The sequence below is a fragment of the Equus caballus genome, chromosome 3 (assembly GCF_041296265.1).
Source record: "Equus caballus isolate H_3958 breed thoroughbred chromosome 3, TB-T2T, whole genome shotgun sequence".
In the NCBI taxonomy this organism is placed as follows: Eukaryota; Metazoa; Chordata; class Mammalia; order Perissodactyla; family Equidae; genus Equus; species Equus caballus.
Window position 1 is genome coordinate 19,950,814 of NC_091686.1, and position 15,558 is coordinate 19,966,371.

General features: G+C 40.8%; 2 protein-coding genes across 2 annotated transcripts in view; one reads left to right on the top strand and one right to left on the bottom strand.

Annotated features, from left to right (window-relative positions):
* Positions 1–219: 219 nt before the first annotated feature.
* Positions 220–8,898, bottom strand: PSMD7 (proteasome 26S subunit, non-ATPase 7). Its single transcript, XM_023637227.2, has 7 exons — positions 8,629–8,898; positions 6,426–6,517; positions 5,438–5,530; positions 4,638–4,735; positions 3,985–4,065; positions 1,956–2,047; positions 220–1,205 (listed from the first exon to the last, which is right to left on the bottom strand). The coding sequence occupies exons 1-7, from the start codon at positions 8,700–8,702 to the stop codon at positions 761–763; spliced, it is 975 nt and encodes a 324-aa protein (XP_023492995.1). The 5' UTR covers positions 8,703–8,898; the 3' UTR covers positions 220–760.
* The window catches only part of ZFHX3 (zinc finger homeobox 3), a 1,295,343-nt gene continuing 1,288,649 nt past the window's right edge, over positions 8,865–15,558 (top strand). Inside the window, exon 1 of the mRNA XM_023637235.2 lies at positions 8,865–9,007. The gene's annotated coding sequence lies outside the window, so the exon portion shown is untranslated. The remainder of the gene's footprint in view (positions 9,008–15,558) is intronic.

A 15,558-nucleotide genomic window follows, 5' to 3' on the forward strand; every position in this document is an offset into this window, starting at 1 on the left:
CTGAGTACTCTGAGGCACAAACTAGGACCTAGGTCTTCTGGGCTCACTTGATAGCTCTCCTCACTATAGTCGTTTTTAAAGGAATGAGACTCTTCTGTTCCGTAACAGAGTCCAAGTCTAAAGTAATTCTTTAAGGCAGCTTTAATTAAAGACTCTCTTGGCTGCTTCTGAAAATAACGGATCGCCACTCCCCAAGTCAAAAACGACTAGAACACAGACTTAAAAACAAGCCATTTAATCGTGTCTTTGAAGGTAAACAAGATATGGAGGCTGGATCCCAAGCCCTGAGAATGCAGAGCTATGGGCCCCAAAAGTCCTGTGGTACAGTATTCTCAACGGAGTTCAGAAGGGTCAAAAGTGTTCCAAGGCAGAGCACTTATGGAATTCATGCATTCCACTTTGCAAACTGCCAGAAACAGACCCCAAGGGTTTTTTGAGACGGGGAAAATTCAACTCCTGGTTTTATAGATAAAAGAATGAAGAGTACCAAAAATGTTACATTTACTTCTCTTCATTTTTCTCACACAATCTGAAGCCTGAGCTATCATTTCCCCAACTCACAGCAGCCTCAAGTGCAGTTTAGGTTCGAGATCAGTCCCTCTCCGTTCACTTCCACGTAATGCCACAGCAAGAGTGACCTGGGGCAGAGAGCTCGCATCCATACAGCTTTTCAACAAGCACTTAAAGTGAAAAGAACTCTCTGGCGGCACACTGAGTTAGTTTATAAGATTTTAATTTACAAATTAAAAAGCTACATGTTTCACTTTTTCTCCTTTTTCTCTTCTTTCTTTACATCACTCTTTTCCTTATCTTTTTCTTTCTCTTTGTCATCTTTTCTATCCTTTTTGCTCTCTTCTTTTTCCTGCCCTTCTTTCTTCTCTGCATCCCGGTTGGCGATCTTGTTGTTGATGAGGTTGTGCAGGGCGACCACAGAACGGATCAGTGAAGCCAAATATACCACCACCATTTGGTCGTTGGTCTTTAGATAAAAGGCCTTGACAAACTCCTGCAGGCTGACGTCTGGCAGCAGGTTGAAGACATCCTGCAGCTGGTAGATGATCTGGTGGTTGATGGGCAGCTTGCCTGTGGCCACTTTCTCCAGGTAGCTCCTGATATCCAGAAGCTTGGAGTTGAGTCCCTTCAAACCATGGACCTGGTTTGTGATCCGCTGGGAAAGAGTGCCCACTGTAGTGTCTTTGATGTCTCTGTAGTAACCCACAACCAGAAAAGACAGGAAAAAGCATGAGTGTACTGTACTATCACGCACAGGTTCTCACATTCTAAGAAAACACTCAGCTTTGTGGGGAGGGGCAAGTTTTTCAAAAGAAAAATTTTTTTTGATTTGGTAAAGATTGAAGCATAAATTGCCTTACCTTTGCTTTCATTTGAAGGCATATGTTTTACTTTTCTCATCACAGGGCATTTTTCAAAAGAAAAGAGAGAGCTAAAACGTAACCATTTTCACTTAAAAAAGAGAAAGCTCTCTACTTCAACTTCCCTGTTCCTAAAAAGGGTGGCATTTTCTCCACCTGCATCTATATGAAGTTGTGAGAAGCTTAAATCAGTCAGCAGTAACTTTTTGAACTGGAAGGAATCTCACTGTTTGAGAAAAACTACGACCTTTTCAAATAAGTTAGGGTTATATAAGTAGAGTATTTTAAAATGAAATCCATCCCAAGATGTAGATTCTCTGTAGAACACTGGCTAACTCCAGCCACTGAAAAGCATGTACACTGGAAGAGCACATGCTTGCATTTCCTTCACACATCTGCTGTCACAGTCACATTACAGTTTCCAGACAAGGGGTACTAGCTGCAGTCATAAATCCTAACTCAAGACACTTTAGAGATGATCCGGGACTAGAACCTAGCTCTCCACGCTCCCGATACGGATCTCTTCCTTTAACTGGCATCCTCCTGGGCTGCTTACAATCCTGATGCTGCCCCAAGTCTCACCGTAACAAGTGTTCAACTCCAACTTCCTCAGCTTCCTCTGCTCCAATTTCACTGGTAACATGCTCAAATGTTTTTGAGGTTGGAGTTCCATCCTGGAAGGAGACTTAACTATAGTTATTTGCTTACAAACAAACAAACTGGCACACATTCCTTTTCACACCTTGATTCTTCTGCTCTAAGTCAACTCACTTCATGGGTGCATTACTGGGTTTTCCATGGCAAGGGTGGGTACAGTTTGCTTTGAAAGCTTAGTCTTCTAAGCTAAAAATCACAGTGGTCCTGCTCAGTGACGAGGGGTGCTGGAGCATCACGGTTAGCTTGTTTCTGAGGAAAATTTCGATATTCTCGCAAGCCCACAGTGGGGACGGCCACTCAGGGAAGTCTTGATTAGCCTGAATTTTAAGGAATGCCTTTCTAAAAATAGTAAATAAACAGAATACCTGCACTTGAAGCAAGCCGATGTCAGAAAATCTAACTTTTAACCATCTATTGTTCCTTGGATTAAATGATATCAGCGCACCAAAAGATTACAGACAGAGTAAGTGGCTTTCTGGTGGCCTGAATTTATCAAAGGATCCATCAGTGGATGTGGTTCACTGTATCATCTAGTGACTTCCTGATGGGACGCAGAAGAAACTTTTCTGAGATCTAGTGCCAGAAGAGGTTGGACCATCTGTAAAGGCAGTAAAATGTTTGCAAGGCAGGACACATAGCAGTGAGTGCACAGACTCTGTAGCCAGACTGCCTAGGTTCAAAGTCTGGTTCTGCCGTGTGTGTGATAAGGGAGCTGCAAGATCTCGGGAAAGTCACTTCACTTACACTAAGTTGTATAAACATTAGCTGCTGTTATCTTTCCAGACGGTGAGAATTCGGCATATGGCATTTTCCTCTTGGCTTTGTATGCTAGCATGGTCAGAGCCTTTAACAATCTTGCAGGACTTCATGGCATGCTTTTTTAGGTACTAATTTTTCCCTGGCTTCATCTTATAATATGACCCTTATATCCCCTTTATACCCTATTAAAAAACCTTGTTTCGTTGGTGTATGTGTGCACGTGCACATGTGTGAATGTGTAAGCAGCCTTAAACTTCTTCTTGAAAGAGGCAGGGTAAAAATTAACTAAAAAACAACTGTTATCAAGACCAGAGACAAAAGCCTTATTGAAACTAGGCAATAAATTTGGATCTAAGCTCCCAGTTAGCAAAGCAAAAAGAGAAACAGAAAGACAGAGCTCAGGGCAAGGAACAGTGGCAGAGAGATAACCAAAAATATCTTTTTCCAGATTTTAAAACTGAATGTAACAATAAAGACAGACTTTAATCTATCCCTCAGACTTCTGACTTTGGAAATTCAAGACTGAGCTCTTTGCACACCCTGAGTGCAAATATTTTATGCTCACAACGAAACTCACATATAGTTTCAGCTCAAATCCTATTCTAGAATCTGACTGCAATTTTCCTGGAAATAGAGAAAAGCTATTCTGGCAGCTCTTTGTGTATACCCAAAGCACAAGCTACGAACTCCACAGTAGGTACTGGATGCTGTGGAGCTGCGTATTCAGGTGTCAAATCACACAGATGGGTCTTGCCGTCTAGCTCCTGACAGCTCTGACTTACTCTATTTGAAAATGTATGATCTAGTTTATAGGGATTGAAAATCTTCAAGGAGAAAGGAATACTGGCCCAGAGGGTGCCCAACAGTACAAATCACATCAGATTAAGACTTAGCTCACCAGGCTCTGCATTTACTTTGCTGTGAACACCTCTGGGCAATCATTTGATTACTCTGGGCCTCAATTTCATTTGTAAAAGGGGACTTTAGATTTCTACGGTCCTGTTTCTAAAATTTGGTGGCTTTAGAATCACTCAAGGGGAAAAATACATAATATCAAACTGTTGACAGAAACCAAGAATTTTCTGTTATAGAGAGATAAAGGATTTGTTGGCTTGAAAATGGAAAAAAAACCCCCCAACCAATTGCCCAATAAGTAGCAAATCTAATCTCTTAGACTCATAGCAAGATGACTTACATCATGAACTTCTTCCACTGAAATATATGCTTCTGTGGGCAGTCCCAGGTCCTTTGGCTTCACGTCAATAATGACTAATACCTGGCAGAAAAACACATCTTAGCAAACCTGCCCAAGCTGAGCACATAAGGAATAACTGCAGCCATTCTTCTGATGATTACTAACACCTTTTCATTCATTCAACCAGACATGAGTCAGAATTTTCAGGAAAAATGAGTTTACATTTCAAATTATCTCATCATTCGCTCTGCTCTTCACCTCCATCCATTAACAAGCTGAGATGTAGTTCAGTGTGGTTATCAAGCATTAAGAAATTAGAATCAAGACAGCCAACATTTTAATCCTGGCCCATCACTTACAAGACCTTACTAACCATTCTGAACATCAGTTTTCTCATTATAAGGAGGATAACAACCCCATACAGTTATTGAAAGGATTAAAAAGAAAACTTAGTACCTGGCACTTACCAGATATTTACTGTAACTTACTAAATACATTGGGTTACTGCATACTAAATAAAATACTACAAGTGACAAGCTTACAGAGAAAGAGCAGTGAAGTTATTTGCTACCCAAATCCTTCCCAGGCTGCTCTTACTTGACTTTGCTGGCAAAGAACAACATTCAAGAGTTTTAAAGATCGAGTGCACTTACGGAATTAGGGCAGTATCTTTTCATAAGTTCATTGATAGCGATGTCATTCTTGTGTAGTTTAGGGCCTGTGTGGTACCATCCAACTATTCTTTCTCTGGCTGGGAAAGAAAAAATTAGTGGGTTTGAATTGTTAAATGACGATCTATATATTTCCTTCAAAAGTAGTTAGAATTCCAGTAATTATGTCCTCTACCTTTTTCAAAATTCAAGATACCTAAACTTTGACATACTTATGAAATCTAGAGTCAAAAACAGAATTCTCAGAAAATAAGCAGCCAGGGAGATCCAGAGACATCTATATTTCAGACTAGTTTAGGAGACCAGTCATACATGAAACAACTGGAAAACAATTCCAAGGCAATATACAAACAAATGCAAGTTCATGTCACATAGATTGCACCTGGGAGTGTTGTGGGAATAAACATTTCCAAAGCGATGTGGTTGCTGTAATGATATAAAATGAAAACGATACACATGACAGACAGATATATTCCCCCTAGTGGTACTAAAGCTCTAAGGGGAGGTGGATTTTATTTGATAGTTCTTTGCTTTTCTGCTGCAGAGGGCTAGCTCTCTGCCCTGAAATGTAGGTGGTCTAGCTGGCCTTAAATTGCTACTTTAGTTTTCATTTATTCTACCTCATTCCTCTACTACCACTAGTCTTACTTTAAGTCTAGCTAAGTGAAAGGACCTCTGACATTAAACAAAGAAAAGGGAATACTTAGAAAAAGTGTGTGTGCGTGTGCGCACACACATACACATCAATGCCACAACACCTTCTTAAAAAAATCAAGACATACCATTGACTTTCTTAAACATTCCATACATGTTTTCCAAATAATCATGGTCTAAAAACCAGACAGAATCATCTTTGTCATCTTCATCAAAAGGGACTAGAGAGAAAACAAAAATCAGATTTAGTTTACAGTGCTAGATAGAATGCTAGAGCACAGGTCACAACTGGAGACCCCGAGGTCAGATCAGATCCACAAAACTGTTTGGTTTGTCTGACACAACATTAAAATTATTTTTGAGTTGCTCTCATTAAAAACTGGGAGACTTCACATAAAAACCCAGATTTCCAGTTTTCTTGAAAAATTAGAAGACCTGGCAATAATTGGCTAGAGCCAGCTAAAGGCTACCCTCTTTAAAAAAGACACATGCTCTTTAGTTTACTAAAAGCCCCATTACTTCCTAATATTTCTCGTTTGGCAAATTATACTACCGCCTGGTCCTTTTAGACACTGGAATTGTGACCTCTAGTTCAGAGGTCATGCCAGCAATTATTTTGTTCTTTACTGTTGTTGCTTAAATCATAAAATACATGGATATATTCTTGTAAAGATTCATGAAACAGAGTAAAAGGTAATAGTCGTTAGCTCCCCCTTGCTTACCCATAACCAAGGTTAACAGTTTCGCGCAAGGGTTTACAAACTATACCAGCTACCTGTTTTTACAAAGTTTTACTACAGCACAGCTACTGGTTTGTCTGCATACTGTCTATACAGGTTGCTTTCCTGCTACAATAGCAGAGCCGAGCAGTTGCAAGGGAGGCCTGCAAATTTAAAATATTTACTATCCAGTTTAGTGTGTAGCCCTTTGCCTCCCTTTTCTATACTTAAGCAATTCTGAAATAGAATCTCTTGATTATAGCAAAAAAAATGGAAACCTCAAGTTTCTTTCTTTGTTTAAAGTTAACTGACATTTTAACCATGCTGAGAAAGATGTAAAATTTGTCTTTTTTTACTTAAAAAATTGAGGTATAATTGACTAAAATTTATTTTTTACCTGCAAAACTATTGGATACATCAAGTACTTTCTTTTGCCACGACCCCAAAAGCACACCAACAACACGCTTCTGGTTTCCGACCTTGCCTATTCTGAATGAGAAGACAGAAGGTCAGTCTGGATAGGCACACAGAGATGTGGAACAGTTAGATACTCAACAGGAAACAGAATTTAGCTTAGCCAGGAACTAATCCCACCAAACAACTGTAATAGGGTTAGGTTAGTCCTTAATATTAAATTCTAATAAATATAATGGGTAATTCATGAACTTTGTACACTGGCAGTTTTTACTCACTGGTGACTGCATGGAAAAAAACTGCAAACTTTATAGAAATTTAAAATGGAGAAAATGAAAACTCCCCAGTTCTTAGGGTTTTAAAATGCGATATGGTTGGTATTTGAAAAACACATTTAAGTTATGTTATCACATTTAACTTTAGTTTTTCTTTGCAGCTTACCTTTCTCCTTTAAACTTTCCCTATCTTTTCTATCCTAAAATCTTCTCAGGGATAAAGATGCTAAAGTAGAACCAGTTTTATGGTTCTACTTGCCAACGCTTCCCTGGAACATCTAATCACGTCGACAAGCCAAACTAGATGTTAAAATTCTTTGTGCTGTCTAGGGGCTCAGAAAGTGATTCTGACCCAGAGGCATGTGTGTGCCATTTGTGGTCTCTCTGAATGGCTTAATTAGGCAGAAGTCGGAAGTGAGCTGGTGGGTGACTAATCACACTGAGAGGAGGGCTAAATGGGTAGGAAAGACTAGTTCAGAATTTCTATCTCCATATCAAACCTCCTCAGTGATTTGTGTCCTAAGGAGCCACAAGTATTTCACTTATACAATCCCTTTTCACTGGTCTTCATGTAGAATTCTCCTTTAACCACAGCAAATGTAAGATACAGAAACAATATAATTCCATGTTCAAAGGAAAGACAAAAGCCACTGTGAAATGAACTACAACTCCTTAACAGTCACTGGTTCCACAGTATTATTCATCTAATCACATGGTTTGGCATATTTATAAATGCTTACTAAATGTGGGGTTTGGATCAAACAAAGTTAAGGATTCCGTATTTCTGTTCGTTCTAATTTTGGGGGAAATCTTAGGCACTAGGCTTCTACGCTTCAAAGGAAACTTCCACACTCATGGGCTTTTCTTTTGGTTACCAAGAATCCATTCGTGTTTTTTAAAACCCTACATTTGTTATCTGATACAGCAGCTCCAAGTGTGTGCCTGCATTATGTCCTTAACCTGTGTTGAATTTACTGAATAGAACTGAGATGGTGCCTGCCCCAATAGCACCTCTCGTATCCCATGGAAGAAAAATAATAATTACTGTACAGTGGGAAAGCTCATTTATCCTGTTAGGCTGAGGGTCCTACAAAGCAATGGAACTTATCTGGGGACCCTACACCTCACAGTCCGGAGTTTGTTTTGGCTCTGGTTGAATGAGGAGCTGTATCAAGCAAGTTGCAAAGTATCGGGCACTTGGCAACTATGACTTTACAGCAGATGCTCCCAACTGGGTCTGTACATTTGCCAATTCGAGTAATTATCTTGTAAAACATATAAACACGTTTAACAGGTCCAGCGGGATAAACAGCTCGAAAACACGCCAAGTAAGGCGGCAGAAACTTCGGCGGGATGTTTTCTTATCTTACTCATTAATGCCAAAATCTCCAACTGGTCTCATTTTTAAAAGAAAAATTTGACACCTCATCTACGTTTTAAGCTATCGTCAAACCAGATTCTCACTTACAAACATTCACAAGTTAAAAACCACAGTTCTTCCAGGAAGCCCCGCAGGGCGCTGAGACCAGAATTTCGGTGGCAGCCTTGGGAGGCACAGAAGCGTGAGTCTGAAGAGCTTTCCTACGAGACACGGGGTCTTTTTGGTGTAAAGGGGCGAGGTGACAGATGGGCATGAGACCTCGAGGATCAGGGCCAACCGAAGCTTGCCCCCCATCCTCTGGCACCGTACCGACTTGGGCAGAAGGAACCGGCAGCCCAGTTCCCGGAGTGCCGGCGGAGCGGGGGTACTCGGGCTTCGTGAACCGAGGCTGGTCTACGCCCCTCCGCGAATCAGGGCCACCCCCCGAGCCATCAGGGCCCCGACGGCTGCCGCGCAGTCCCCAGCGTGCCGGTGACTCAGCAGCGGCGGCGCCGCCGGCCCCGCTAGGCCGCTCCGTGCCGCCCGCTCACCGGTTGAAATGATCCACCACACTGAGCAGCACCAGGGGGTGGACCACCACCTTCTGCACCGCCAGCTCCGGCATCGCGACACACCCCACCCGCCAGGCCCCGCTCCCCGCGACCCGCAAAGACCGGCAGCCGCAGCGGGAGGAACTCGCGGGGATCCTCCAGGCCCAGCTCCTCCTCTTCCGGCTCGGCTGCCGCCGCGCGGCCCCCTCTTCCGCTCCCAGAGTGCTGTGCGCGCCGTGCCCGAACTGTCGCTCTTGCCGCCATCTTGAGGAGTTGACGTGCCGGTGGAAGGCGGGACGCGCCCTGGGTGACTGGCTGCGAGTTTCCCTGGTCTTGAAAGCTAAAGGGACACTGGAGACTGATAAAGGTTAACCTCCTGGTATTTGGCCTGCACTGTCACTTACAGTGGCTTTTCACCTCGCTGCCTTCCCAGCTCACCCACCCTCCACGTGAACACTAGAAAAAATACTAAGAAAAACTATAAATAATAATAACTAATATTTCTACCATCTAGAAAATGTTCACCTTTGTTTCAAGTCAAAATTCTCCGGAAGTTCTTGGACAAACTCACTCTAAATCTCTAGCATTAGGGCACACCCTTAAAATAGATTTGGTGATTTGTCTTACTATCATCATTTTATTGTTGTGGAATTTCCCCTTGATCTTTACTGTGGACACCTTGCAGACAATCAGCCTGTCTTTATATTTTTCCACGTGTTTTACATTATTTGCCATTTAACTAGGGCTAGAAGAAGACAATTTGTGCCTATAATCAGACCATTCGGGGTGATTTTCAGATAAAAGCTTTACAGAAATGTTAAAGAAAAGAGGGAAGGCAATAAGGAAATGTGTTTTGACATTTAGCTAGGAAAGTAAAAAGAAGACTAAAAGGGGAAATGTAAGAGACAAGGACTTCAGCTTATTTGCAGAAGGAGGTAAATTACTTAAAATCCATTACTTGAAAGTTTATATTTCTGTCTAATTTAAGTTGCTGTTTCTGTAAACAAAAATAATACTTCAGCAGCTTAAATTACTTACTTATTGTTTATCCTGTCTTTAAACACGTTTTGCCTTCCCTTTATCACCTGATCTGACCTCTGAAGAATGACCAGGAGGCTTTTCCTCTGAATCTTGACCTCCTTCCAGTGTAATCAGGGAGCTTTTGATAGTCTTTCTGGGTCTTATCCATCCAGTCTTTCTGGATCCTATCCATCACTTTCTCTATATGTACTCTTCGTACTTTTGGGAGCACAGCTTTAGTTTTTCTTCATTCCTTTTAATATTTTTGATTTGGCTATCAGATGATTGCTACTACTTCCTAAGATAACAGAACTTTCAGATTAAGAAAATTTAAGTCAGCCCTCATTGTGTGATGTGTTAAAGCATGCTTACTGGTGTTTAGTGCCTGATTCAAAGTAGACATTCTTGTTTCATCTCTTATATGATGCTATTCAACACAGGGTAGACATGTATCTGATATACAAAGGGCTTACTTAGAAGGCTTTCCCCCTCTAATTTTGCAACTAAAGATTTAATAGCTATCAGAAGATCAAAGATTGATTTTGATTTTTCTTATCTGTTAAGTAAGGCTTAAGAGTTCGAGTCTAAAGGAGGCATTGTTTGGACTAAAGTATATAAAGAAGATGACTTGAAATCATAAGGAAGGTATTTTCCATGTTGTTCTTTTTTTTTTTTTTTTTTTAAGTGGCACTAACTTGAAATCATACCTGATATTGTAGCCACTACCAGGAGCTGAATTCCTTCAGGGGAATGCAGAGGAGGTATAAGAAATTCATTCTTTTGTTCATTGTATTCTGGACTTAACTTTAAGAGATCCTAACAAGATCTTAAGGTTAATACATTTTCTTTTCCTTTGATCATCTTTGTCTTTTTGTTGAAATGTTAAATTCTTCTTTTCCAAGATTTACCGAGATGTAGTTGACATATAACATTGTGTAAGTTTAAGGTGTACAATGTGATGGTTTGATACATGTATATGTTGCAAAATAATTTCCACAATAAGGTTAGTTAATACCTCCATCACCTCACATATTGCCTTTTTTTATTTTGTGGCAAGAACATTTAAGATCTACTCTCTTAACAACTTTCAGGTATATAATACATTGTTAACTATAGCCGTCATATCATACATTAGATTCCCATCTTATAACTGGAAGTTTGTGCCCTTTGACCAACATCTCTCCCTTTTCCCTACCCCAGCCTCTGGCAACCACTGTTCTATTCTCTATTTCTGTGAGTTTAGCTTTTTTAGATTCCACATATAAAATGAGGTCATACAGTATTTGTCTTTCTATCTGACTTATTTCCCTTAGCATAATGCCCTCAAGGTCCATCCATATTGTCACAAATGGCAGGATTTCCTTTTTTTAATGGATGAATAATATTTTACTGTATATATATATGTATATGTGTATATATCTATATATCACATTTTCTTTATCCGCTTATCTGTCGATGGACACTTAGGTTGTATCCATGTCTTGGCCATTGTGAATAATGCTACAATGAACATGGGGGTGCAGACGTCTTTTTTTGAAATAGTGATTTCATTTCCTTTGGATATATACCCAGAAGTGGGGTTGCTGGATCATATGGTAGTTCTATTTTTAGTTTCTTAAGGAACCTTTATATTCTTTTCTGTTGTGTCGGCACCAATTTACATTCTCATCAACAGAGTACAAGGGTTCCCTTTTCTCCACATCCTTACCAACACTTGTAATTTCTTGTCTTTTTGATGAGAGCCATTCTAACAGATGTGAGGTGATATGTCATTGTGGCTTTGATTTGTAATTCCCTGTTGATTAGTGATATTGAGCATCTTTTTAAATATCTGTTGGCCATTTGTCTGTCTTCTTTTTTCTGCCATTCTATAGTTTGCCTTTTCATTTTGTTACTCATGTGTTTTGTTATGCAGAAGCTTTTTAGTTTGACATAGTCACACTTGCTTGTTTTTCCTTTTGTTACTTATGCTTTTTGGTGTCATATCCAAAAAATTGTTGCCAAGACCAACGTCAAGAAGCTATTTCCTCTGTGTTTTCTTCTAGGAGTTTTACAGTTTCAGGTCTTACATTATAGTGTTTAATCCATTTTAAGTTAATTTTTGTGGGTAGTGGGTAGTGTAAGATAGGGGCCCAATTTCATTCTTTTGCGTGTGAATATCCAGTTTTCCCAATACCTTTTATTGAAGAGACTGTCCTTTCTCCATTGAGTCTTCTTGGCTCCCTTGTCCACATATATAGTTGACTGTATATGTGTGGATTTACTTCTGGTCTCTCTTTTCAGTTCTGTTGCTCTTTGTGTCAGTTTTTATACCAGTACTATACTGTTTTGATTATTATACCTTTGTAATCAGGAAGTATGATGCCTCCAGCTTTGATCTTCTTTTTTTTTTTTTTTTTTAAAGATTTTACTTTTCCTTTTTCTCCCCAAAGCCCCCCGGTACGTAGTTGTGTATTTTTAGTTGTGGGTCCTTCTAATTGTTGCAGGTGGGATGCCACCTCAGCATGACTTGATGAGTGGTGCCATGTCGGCACCCAGCATCTGAACCGGTGAAACCCTGGGCCACCGAAGCAGAGTGCGCGAACTTAACCACTCTGCCACGGGGCCAGCCCCCTCAAGACATTTTTTGATTTCTCTCTTTTTTTTTTTTTTTAAATGTTATGCTAGATTACAACCTTGTGAGATTTCACTTGTACATTTTTGTTAGTCATGTTGTGGGTACACCACTTCCCCCTCTGTGCCCTCCCCCCACCCCCCCTTTTCCCTGGTAACCACCGATCAGATCTCCTTATCAATATACTAACTTCCACCTATGAGTGGAGTCATGTAGAGTTCGTCTTTCTCTGACTGGCTTATTTCGCTTAACATAATACCCTCGAGGTCCATCCACGTTGTTGTGAATGGGCCAATTTTGTCTTTTTTTATGGCTGAGTAGTATTCCATTGTGTATATATACCACATCTTCTTTATCCAGTCATCAGTTTCTGGGCATGTAGGCTGGTTCCACGTCTTGGCTATTGTAAATAATGCTGTGATGAACATAGGGGTGCAACGGACTCTTGAGATTTCTGATATCAGGTTCTTAGGATAGATACCCAGTAATGGGATGGCTGGGTCATAGGGTATTTCTATTTTTAACTTTTTGAGAAATCTCCATACTGTTTTCCATAGTGGCTGTACCAGTTTGCATTCCCACCAACAGTGTATGAGGGTTCCTTTTTCTCCACATCCTCTCCAACATTTGTCACTCTTGGTTTTGGATGTTTTTGCCAATCTAACGGGTGTAAGGTGATATCTTAGTGTAGTTTTGATTTGCATTTCCCTGATGATTAGCGATGATGAACATCTTTTCATGTGTCTATTGGCCATATTCATATCTTCTTTTGAGAAATGTCTGTTCATGTCCTCTGCCCATTTTTTGATCGGGTTGTTTGTTTTTTTGTTGCTAATCAGTGTGAGTTCTTTGTATATTATGGAGATTAACCCTTTGTCAGATAAGTGGCTTGTAAATATTTATTCCCAATTAGTGAGCTGTTTTTTTGTTTCAATCCTGTTTTCCCTTGCCTTGAAGAAGCTCTTTAGTCTGATGAAGTCCCATTTGTTTATTCTTTCTATTGTTTCCCTCAACTGAGGAGTTACAGTGTCCGAAAAGATTCTTTTGAAACTGATGTCAAAGAGTGTACTGCCTATATTCTCTTCCAAAAGACTTATTGTCTCAGGCCTAATCTTTAGGTCTTTGATCCATTTTGAGTTTATTTTGGTGTGTGGTGAAAAAGAATGGTCAATTTTCAATCTTTTGCATGTGGCTGTCCAGTTTTCCCAGCACCATTTGTTGAAGAGACTTTCTTTTCTCCATTGTAGGCCCTCTGTTCCTTTGTCGAAGATTAGCTGTCCATAGATGTGTGGTTTTATCTCTGGGCTTTCAATTCTGTTCCATTGATCTGTGGACCTGTTTTTGTACCAGTACCATGCTGTTTTGATCACTGTAGCTTTGTAGTATGTTTTGAAATCGGGGATTGTGATTCCGCCGGCTTTGTTTTTGCTCAGGATTGCTTTAGCAATTCGCGGTCTTTTGTTGCCCCATATGAATTTTAGGATTGTTTGTTCAATTTCTGTTTTGATTTCTCTTCTGATTTCTTCTTTGAACCATTTGTTGTTCAAGAGCATGTTGTTTAATTTCCAGTGTTTGTGAATTTTCCAGTTTTCCTCCTGTTACTGATTTCTAGTTTTATACTATTGTGGTCAGAAGAGATACTTCATGTGCTTTCAGTCTTCTTAAATTTCTAAGGCTTTTTTTTTGTGACTTAACATATGATCTATCCTGGAGAATATTCCTTGTGTGCTTAAGAAGAATGTGTGTTCTGCTGCTGTTGGGTGGAATGTTCTGTATATGTCTGTTAGGTCCATTTCATCTAAAGCTTAGTTCAAGTCCAGTGGGGGCCAGTGCTTTCAGAGCTAACTTGGTTCTGGGATGACCTGGAGGCCTGGGGCTGTAGGAGCTGGTCTGGTGCTGGGGCTAGCCAGGAGGCTGGGTTCGTGGGAGTCCACCTGGAGCCTGAGTTCATGGGGGCCAACCAGGAGCCTAGGGTCACAGGAGCCACCTGGGGCCATGAGAGCCCGCTAGAGCTAGGATGGGTTGGGAGCCTGAGTTTGCAGGAGTTTGCCTGTCCCTAGTTCAGGCCTGGTGCTAGGGTCCTTGGTGAAGTTGGGTGCTCACTTCACTCTCCTTCTCCCAAAGAGAGGGTGTCTCTCCCCCACTGAACTCCCCAGGTTTGGGAGAGGGGTGACAGGAGTAATGTGAAACTGTCTTTCCTACCTTCTTCAATGTGTCTTTTCTTATTTCTGTACTCTACCCAGGTGCTGTAATCCCTCACCTGAAATTCTTACTTCTTGTGAAGGTATTTTTGTATGTGGATAGTTGTTCAGATTGATGTTTCTGGGAGGGGATGAGTGCTAGAAATTCCTTTACCACCATCTTGCTCACGTCACTCCCTCTGATGCATCTTTGTCTTTCAATTTAGGGAGTTAGCCCCTACAGACCCTAGTATCTAGAAAGAGTACTTATTTTTGTTAAGCCCAGAACATGGAGTAATGGTACTGCAAGCATGGCAGCAATACTTTAAACTTTTCAGCCTCTATTTGTCATCTTAGTAGATTTGGAAGAAAAAAAAATATAGCAGATACACCACCTTCAGCCTAAGCTGTATTCATTGGTAGGGTTCAGACATCCTTGGGGGTATCTGGCAAACTAAGATAGGCCCACTAGAGTTCTACTTGCATGAGTCACTGAGAAACCTGGAATGAAACTCATTTTAAGAGAAGAGTCAGGTAGACCAGTTGACTCAGAAACAAAGCCTCAGTCTTTGGAGGGAGAAGAGTGATTCTTGAGATAGTATGAATCTGCCACTCAGATTTAGCTCTCAGTTCAGTCCATCACGGCCTTATATCTGAGTCCAGAAAGCTATGTTGTATAAGCTTTATGAGAAAATTGAAAGAGCTGTTACATAAAAGCTCAGTGAGACATTTCAGCACAAGTAGTAGCACTGCTTATAGTGTTTCTCTAACAGAGTGTAACCCAAAAATGTGGAGAGAAGCCTTCTTACCCACTTTGCAGTTTTGGCCCCTTGAGGCACCAGTGCTTGAGCAATGGTGGTGGCAGGAGACTGGAGTGTGTATGTGCTGGTGGTGTCTAGCAGTGTCAGCAGCCTGGGGGATGTGGAGACATACAACAGACAGGGACCAGAACAGGAAAAAATAAAACTAAGGATACCACAGGCTCACTGTTGGTATGCATGTACAACATCCCTGGGGTTCTGAGAAATATTTGGGGTGGGAGAAACTTAGTAAAGGCCTTGGGTCCTGCGATAAGAAGTGGAATGCAGTGGCCGATGCAACACTGATTATATATGT